This window comes from Oncorhynchus gorbuscha, unplaced genomic scaffold (assembly GCF_021184085.1).
Source record: "Oncorhynchus gorbuscha isolate QuinsamMale2020 ecotype Even-year unplaced genomic scaffold, OgorEven_v1.0 Un_scaffold_7:::fragment_2:::debris, whole genome shotgun sequence".
Lineage (NCBI taxonomy): Eukaryota > Metazoa > Chordata > Actinopteri > Salmoniformes > Salmonidae > Oncorhynchus > Oncorhynchus gorbuscha.
In genome coordinates this window covers 362498-370897 of record NW_025745508.1, presented here as the reverse complement: position 1 = coordinate 370897, position 8400 = coordinate 362498, and the positions used below count along the sequence as shown (strand labels likewise).

General features: G+C 44.0%; 1 protein-coding gene across 1 annotated transcript; it reads right to left on the bottom strand.

The window, feature by feature from the left end:
* Positions 1 to 280: 280 nt before the first annotated feature.
* LOC124019099 (zinc finger protein 16-like) lies at positions 281 to 5517 on the bottom strand. Its single transcript, XM_046334468.1, has 3 exons — positions 5028 to 5517; positions 4527 to 4651; positions 281 to 1829 (listed from the first exon to the last, which is right to left on the bottom strand). The coding sequence occupies exons 1-3, from the start codon at positions 5302 to 5304 to the stop codon at positions 576 to 578; spliced, it is 1656 nt and encodes a 551-aa protein (XP_046190424.1). The 5' UTR covers positions 5305 to 5517; the 3' UTR covers positions 281 to 575.
* Between the last annotated feature and the right edge of the window lie 2883 nt (positions 5518 to 8400).

The window sequence follows — 8400 nt, the reverse complement described above, 5'->3', positions numbered from 1 at the left end:
GAAGCTGGTTGAGAGAATGCCAAGTGTGTGCAAAGCTGTCACCAAGGCAAAGGGTCTCTACTTTGAAGAATCTTTGTTTAACACTTTTTTGGTTACTACATGATTCCATGTGTTATTTCATAATTTAATGTCTTCATTATTATTCTACAATGTAGAAAATAGTAAAAATAAAGAAAAACCCTTGAATTAGTAGGTGTCCAAACTTGACTAGTACTGTATGCAAATAGGGTGTTTTTTATTTGTAATACATTTGCAAAAATGTCTAAAAACCTATCTTCGCATTATGGGTTGTTGTGTGTAGATTGCTGAGGATTTGTTTAATTTAATCCATTTTAGAATAAAGCCGTAATGTAAAAAAATGTGGAAAAAGTCAAGGCGTCTCAATACTTCCCGAAGGCACTGCATATATTATATATCACACACTGTCTAGATGCAATATTCTTCTCAGGAATATTCAACACTGAAATCTGTAACTCTTGTTATACCAAATGCATCTGTTTTTTTTCTGCTGACAACAATAAATTAATCTTTGCAAGGTTTGATCTAAACTTTGAGCATAATGGTTACTTTCTATGTTATAGAATGGAATGTTTTTTCTGCTGGTGTATTCTGAGGTAGCTCCTCTCTGAGAAACTTTTCCCGCAGTGTGTACAGGCAAACGACCTCGCTCCCGTGTGGACTTTCAGGTGCATCTTCAAATGGTGCTGGTGGGAGAACCTCTTCTCACACTGGGGGCAACTGTAGGGTTTCTCCCCTGTGTGGACCCTCTGGTGCCTTTTCAGGCTGGAGGAGTGGGAGAAACTAGCCCGGCACAGGTGGCAGCTGAATGGTTTCTCCCCCGTGTGGACCCTCTGATGCCTTTTTAGGTCACCAGTCTGGGCAAAACGCATCTGACACTGGGTACAGCTGAATGGTTTCTCCCCTGTGTGGACCCTCTGGTGGATCTCCACCTTCTGGAGGCAGCTGAAGCCTTTGTTACAGAACATGCAGAGGAACCGTTTATCTTTACTATTGCCTGATGTTGCTTCCCCTCCCTGAGCCTGGGCTCTAGCCCTGTCATTTGAGCCGTGTGGGTCGGAAGGTCCCATTGACGTGGATACTGGGTCGCCATCCCTGAATGTGTGTAAAGTGCAGTGGTTTGTGACATTTGGATTTGTCTCTAAGCTTTGCCTGTAATCTAAGAAATCTCTGCCCTGTGAGTGTCCGTCTCCAAGGTGAAGATCTCCATTCCGTGTGGGAGGAGTGTCGCCCTCCACTTTCAATTCATCTACGACTAGACCCTGCCCTTTCTTATCTAGGCACCCTTCGAAGTATACACTACTACTGTACCGGTTCCAGTCCCCTCTAGACATATCAGTCTGTGTCTCTAAACCCAAGGGCATGTTGCCTGGGTCCAGCTCTGTAGAGTAAGAACAAGACGGATCATCACTGCCTGTGTCTAACGGGTCACGATCACCATCTCCACAGGAATGATCCGTCATCTGGCTCTGACGAAATAATGGTAAGTACTCTGAGCCAGGAACAGCAGGACAGCCCAGTGGCCCCAGCCTCAGTCTCTGTGGGTCTGACCTGTAGTCAGATCCTGTGTGTAAAAGCCTTTTGGTTACAGTTAAAGTCTCTTTGTCTGTCTCGGACTTGAGGACGGCGTTCTGCATTCCACTGACTGCCGTGATGCTGCGTCTGGTCCTGGGCTGGGGCATAGCGGTGGTGGAATGGTGCCCCGTGTCTACAGTCTGGATTTCTCTGCTGTGTTGTGGGTCGTCTCCTTCAGTCCTCTCCTGCTTGACCAGACACGATCCTCCAGTACCTGCAGCCTCTCCATCTGCAGACTGACAAGAAGAGAGGTGGTTATTACCGGTACATGAGTTGAATTGGATAACATTGTCGTAGGTGTTGAGATAATAGTCATAATACCAACCCAGAGATGGTGCTAGTGGGGCACATATCTAGGATAGATAAACAGGTGCATTATGAGTGTCTGATTAGGATGTTGTGACCTGCAACGTGTAACACCCGAGTAAAGGATTATGATTGGAACTTATTTAAACACTCTGATGTGAGTTATTCACATATACAGTTGAAGTCGGAAGTTTACATACACCTTAGCCAAATACATTTAAACTCTGACATTTAAAATTACCTGTCTTAGGTCAGTTAGGATCACCACTTTATTTTAAGAATGTGAAATGTCAGATTAAAAGTAGAGAATGATTTCAGCTTTTATTTATTTCATCAGATTCAAACGAGCTTCAATGCCATACAACACTCCTTCCGTGGCCTCCAACTGCTCTTAAACGCTAGTAAAACCAAATGCATGCTTTTCAACCGTTCGCTGCCTGCACCCGCACGCCCGACCAGCATCACCACCCTGGATGGTTCCAACCTTGAATATGTGGACATCTATAAGTACCTAGGTGTCTGGCTAGACTGCAAACTCTCCTTCCAGACTCATATCAAACATCTCCAATCTAAAATCAAATCAAGAGTCGGCTTTCTATTCCGCAACAAAGCCTCCTTCACTCACGCCGCCAAACTTACCCTAGTAAAACTGACTATCCTACCGATCCTCGACGATGTCATCTACAAAATTGCTTCCAACACTTTACTCAGCAAACTGGATGCAGTTTATCACAGTGCCATCCGTTTTGTCACTAAAGCACCTTATACCACCCACCACTGCGACTTGTACGCTCTAGTCGGCTGGCCCTCGCTACATATTCGTCGCCAGACGCGCTGGCTCAAGGTCATCTACAAGTCCATGCTAGGTAAAGCTCCGCCTTATCTCAGTTCACTGGTCACTCACCAACTTCAACTATTCAAACATCTGCTATCTGAGCAGCTAACCGATCGATGCAGCTGTACATAGTCTATTGGTAAATAGCCCACCCATTTTCACCTACCTCATCCCCATACTGTTTTTATTTATTTACTTTTCTGCTCTTTTGCACACCAATATCTCTACCTGTACATGACCATCTGATCATTTATCACTCCAGTGTTAATCTGCAAAATTATAATTATTCGCCTACCTCATGCCTTTTGCACACAATGTATATAGACTCCCCCTTTTTCCTACTGTGTTATTGACTTGTTAATTGTTTACTCCATGTGTAACTCTGTGTTGTCTGCTCACACTGCTATGCTTTATCTTGGCCAGGTCGCAGTTGCAAATGAGAACTTGTTCTCAACTAACCTACCTGGTTAAATAAAGGTGAAATAAAATAAATTTAAAAAAATAAACATTCCCAGTGGGTCAGAAGTTTACATACACTCAATTTAGTATTTGGTAGCATTGCCTTTAAATTGTTTAACTTGGGTCAAACATTTTGGATAGCCTTCCACAAGCTTCCCACAATAAGTTGGGTGAATTTTGGCACATTCCTCCTAACAGAGCTGGTATAACTGAGTCAGGTTTGTAGGCCTTCTTGCTCGCACACGCTTTTTCAGTTCTGCCCACAAATTTTCTATAGGATTGAGGTCAGGGCTTTGTGATGGCCACTCCAATACCTTGACTTTGTTGTCCTTAAGCCATTTTGCCACAACTTTGGAAGTATGCTTGGGGTCATTGTCCATTTGGACCCCTCCCCCCTTTTCCTCCAAATATAATGACGGTCATTATGGCCAAACAGTTCTATTTTTGTTTCATCAGACCAGAGGACATTTCTCCAAAAAGTATGATCTTTGTCCCCATGTACAGTTGCGAACCGTAGTCAAGCTTTTTTATGGTGGTTTTGGAGTAGTGGCTTCTTCCTTGCCGAGCGGCCTTCAGGTTATGTCGATATAGGACTCGTTTTACTGTGAATATAGATACTTTTGTACCCGTTTCCTCCAGCATCTTCACAAGGTCCTTTGCTGTTGTTCTGGGATTGATTTGCACTTTTCGTACCAAAGTACATTCATCTCTAGGGGACAGAACGCGTCTCCTTCCAGAGCGGTATGACAGCTGCGTGGTCCCATGGTGTTTATACTTGCACAGATGAACGTGGTACCTTCAAGCGTTTGTAAATTGCTCCCAAGGATGAACCAGACTTGTGCAGAGGTCTACATGGGAAGAATGTGAATATCCTCTGGATGGTGTGGGCAGGACACATAATGAGGAGATGGGGAAGACCCCACCAGGGCAGTTCTCTGCCGACCGTGCCTCCACAATTTCAAGAGGACGTGGAAGAGGAAGGAGAGGTCCTGAGTCTCCCAGAGGTGCTCAACCTTCCAGAATTGCCCAATATGCTACCACTGCACCAAACTAGGGCAAGAAAGGGAAAAAGTGTTGATAATGTAAATAGGTATATTCACTGTGGTATTAAAATGGTATGAAGTGCTCAAGCTAATTCTATATGAAAAGGAAGGTGTTGAGATAATGGGCATAATACCAAACGAGAGAAGGCGTTAGCGGGGCACCTAGCAAGGATAGATCAATCTATCAAATTTGATTGGTCATTCTGAAATTCATTCACACATTCTGAAATACAGGCCACATTTGAGTTACAAAGTAATTGTAATTTTCAATGCAACACTGTTACACTAACCTCGATCATGATAACATGCTGGGTTGAGATTCCACTCCCCTCATCAAGAGTGATTGGTTGGTCATCTCTCCATGTATTGTGCCCCGCTGGCTTCACAAAGTTCCTGTGGCCTCCAGTGAGATGTCCTTCACCCGAGAGAGCGATTGGAGTAAAAGAGGTGGTTCGGTTAGCTACTGTTAATGTTCAACGGTATATTGTACACTATTGATGTTGTCTAGAATTGGCAAGGTTACACTTCTCATAACTACTTGATATACTATTAATTTATTGATCACATTGTTTTCAATTAGTAAATAATAAGAAATACAGTAAATTACAATATGATATTGTGTCTTTGCGCAAGCTGGCTAAGTAATCAGGAGAATTATTGCATTCTATCCAAAAACTGACCAAGACCCAATTCTGGGTTACACATCTGAACACGTGCAGAGGGAAACGGGGCAACAGGCACTGAGCTATATATGAACGGCGACCTGCTCCGCAGCCTCCTACAAAATGTACCTCTTGCAATTCCTCTGTATCGGTCGAGGATCTTGACACTACTGGGACGACTGGCGAGGACGCGCTCTCGCATTGTTCTCTCTGCGCGCTCCCGTGACACCTTCATTTCCAGTAGTTTCCTCCGCAATCCTCTGTTTTCTTTCTGGCTTTGAGTTATTTCCAAACGAAACACTGCATAGTCGTCGTCTACGAGTTTACAGATCTCTGACACGGCTGTATTTGCTAACACCTCCATGATGGAGGCTATTTGAGTGTGAAAAACCATACAGTTAGCCATTGTTAGCAGCTAGCGATACCAAGATAACGTCTAGCAACCAAGTCCTGTCTCTAATGCGAATTCAATAATAGATGGGGGATGTGATGCTGCGCAGTTAAATGAGCCATATTTTGAGTTCCATGGTATTTATAAATGTCCAAATAACAATGAAAAAACGCTCATGTGTAAATTGTTCTTGGTCATAGTTTACTTCCGTACATACTGAGAAAGGATGTTATTAGTTGGTGTCTTCTTCGTGTGGCTTTCCAGCAGACTAGACGCCGTGTTGCTTATTGCTGCGTTTCGCAGCTCGGAGGATGGATTGCACCTTTTTGGTAAAAAAAAAAAAAGTAATGGGAAAATCATCAAGGTCACTGTTGCTTCTACATTTATAAAGTTTTATCATAAATTACTGGTCCCCCCCCCCCATGTCAAACACTTGGATTCATTATTAAGGGGTAAGGTAACATCACCTTAACTCTCATTTTCATACAACATGATATTCTCTTATCTAATTTAAATAAGGACCACTGTGTAACCAACACCAGAAAAGGCATGTTTGCAGAGGAGCGTGGTTTATATTGCTATATAGCTACTCCACTGGTGCCAAAACCCAACCTGTCTTTTCTAACTTCCTGGTAGTTAGTTAAAAAATATGTTTCAAAATGACTGTTCAGGACCTCTAAATTGCACCACCATCTAACCCTACACCGACCCACTCTCCCCAAAAACCCACCACCCCATCAAACTACTTTGGCCCTAAGAGATCCTACATCTGGCCATCAGCCTTGGAGGATGGAACCCCTTCTCTCAAAACTCCCTGTACATTTTCTGCACTAAAATCTCTCACACCCAAATATTTCTCTGCTGCTGCAACTACCACATCTATCTTCTGTGAATTCTACTCCATCAGTGCAGTGTGGTTGATCACCATGGCTATAAAACAGGAAATCCAACCTGACAAAATGTCATACTCTCTGGAGCTCTCCCTTTAGGCCTACTCACTAGGGGCTCCCAGTCAAATCACTCACCTCTACTCTCTTCCCTGCCTCAGCATAGGAAACTTTCCTCCCAACTCAAACTCTGGCAATCTCAACCTGTCTCTGAGGGCGCTTTCGGATCCCCAGCTGCATGAGCGCCCCCACAGTTGACATACAATGCTTTCTCTATCCCAACTGTACACTCCTTATGACTATTCCCTCCTACACATTTCTCACATTGTGTGATATCCCTTCTACACACTGATGCAACATGTTTGAATCCTTGGCACCTAAAGCACCGTAGCGGGCTGGGAACATAGGCCCTCATAGAATAGCAAATACAACCTAACCTGACCTTGTCAGGTAGAAACTCTGTCAAAGCTCAACAAGACAGACGATATTCTCAGTCTCACCATTGCCACCGGGTCTACAGTACGTCTCACCAAATAGCGGGCGTCACAAACTCCACAAATATATATTTTCCTTAGATCCACCTCTACACGCAACACTACCCCACTGATCACCCCTTTGAGCGGCTTCCTGTTCCAGAGAGCAAAGCATGACAGAGGTTGAGCCCTGAGCAGCGAAGCATCCGCTTCCTCTGGGTGGAGGATGCACGCAAAAAATCCCACCAGTCCAAAATCTATTCCGGTAGGCTTCACAAGGCAAATATTGTAAGTCTACCACTTAATTCTGGTCTACCTCACCACTGCTAATGTTTTCTTGGGGGAAGGGGGTGTTATACAAAAGAGGGACAGTATATTTTTTATGAATAGAACAGACCAATTCAGAGGGGGAATATAGTTACACTTCAATGACAATATCTTGTGTATGCCAGCACACTAAAAAATAAGTCTGTTTCAAGTGAGAAAGATGCTCAACTGAGGGACTTAGTAATCCCTCAAAAAAACTCTAACCCTAAGACACTAAACATGATAACTATAATATATCAGCTAAAGAATGGTTCCCAGATATCTCCTGTTTACATCTTAAGCCACACTGCTATGATTTCTCCCCGTTGTGACCACTCCTATGTCTGATAAGGTTACTCAGGAAGGAGAAGCTCTTGTAACACAGTTTGCACTTGAAGGGCCTCTCCTTGGTGAGAACGGTCTGGTGCCTCGTCACATAAGTCACCTCAGTGAAGCGCTTCCCACATGTGGGGCAGGCGTACGGCTTGTCAGCATCCGTCCTAATGCCCGGCTTCCCACGTTGTGACCCAATGACGTCAGAGGAGGTAGAAGCAGGAGCCACCCTCAGGTGGTTAGTCTTTGAGCTCCCTCCTTGACCTCTAGTCATTGTGTGGGTGTTGTTGGGATTGTGTGATGTGTTATAGGCTAGGTACCTCTTGTGGTGAATGTCCATCCTGACCCTGTCTGTATTGGACCCAGGTCCAGGCTTTCTATGAACCCAGTCACCAGATGAGATCCTGAAGGAGATAGACTTCCGCCAGGAGGGTCTCCCACCACTCTCTGTGAAGGCTGAAGCCCAGGGTGACCTGCTCTGTTCATCATGGATACTGTGGTGTTTGTATCATAGGAACAGGAGGGTCTATCTCTATCAGACCCAGGCCCTGCTTCATCCCTGCACTAAGACTGTGAAGAGAAGGGTCTGGGCTGCAGACTGGATCCTTGACTGGAGCCTCGATCAGGGAGGTGTTTCTTACAGAATACATATGAAAAGCATATGCATAAACATGGTAGCAATTAAAATGGGAACAGTTAGGTGCTGATAGGAACATTATCAGACCAAAGTTGAGGACACAACATTTCACGTGATACAAGAGTGAATCCCAAAATCACTATTTTTACATTTACTGCACTTTTCACCGCATTTGTTGATAATGAAATCTGAAAATACTCTGGATACATTCATTAATATGATAAGACTATTCCTGGAAAATGTGGGGTAAGTGCAACATAAGACCAGAAAATGACAAGGGTTTAAGTGAGGACTAACTGGTGACACCTCTCCAAAGTGTGCACAGTTCCTAAGTAATTTCACGACACAAAGTCTTCAACTATCAGGTGCTTTTTTGAGCTCCGAGCTGTGCCATTGAGGAACTAGAGCAAACAGTCTTGTAGTTGTTTTGAACACAGCCCTGCATCCCCGACATCACACAATTACTGTTGTTTAC

Coding starts and splice junctions, on each gene's coding strand:
- LOC124019099 (XM_046334468.1), bottom strand. CDS start 5,304: ATGGCTAACTGTATGGTTTTTCACACTCAAATAGCCTCCATCATGGAG. Junction 4,652..5,027: donor ATACAGAGGAATTGCAAGAG/GTACATTTTGTA, acceptor TCTCGGGTGAAG/GACATCTCACTGGAGGCCAC. Junction 1,830..4,526: donor AGCATGTTATCATGATCGAG/GTTAGTGTAACA, acceptor TCTTCTTGTCAG/TCTGCAGATGGAGAGGCTGC.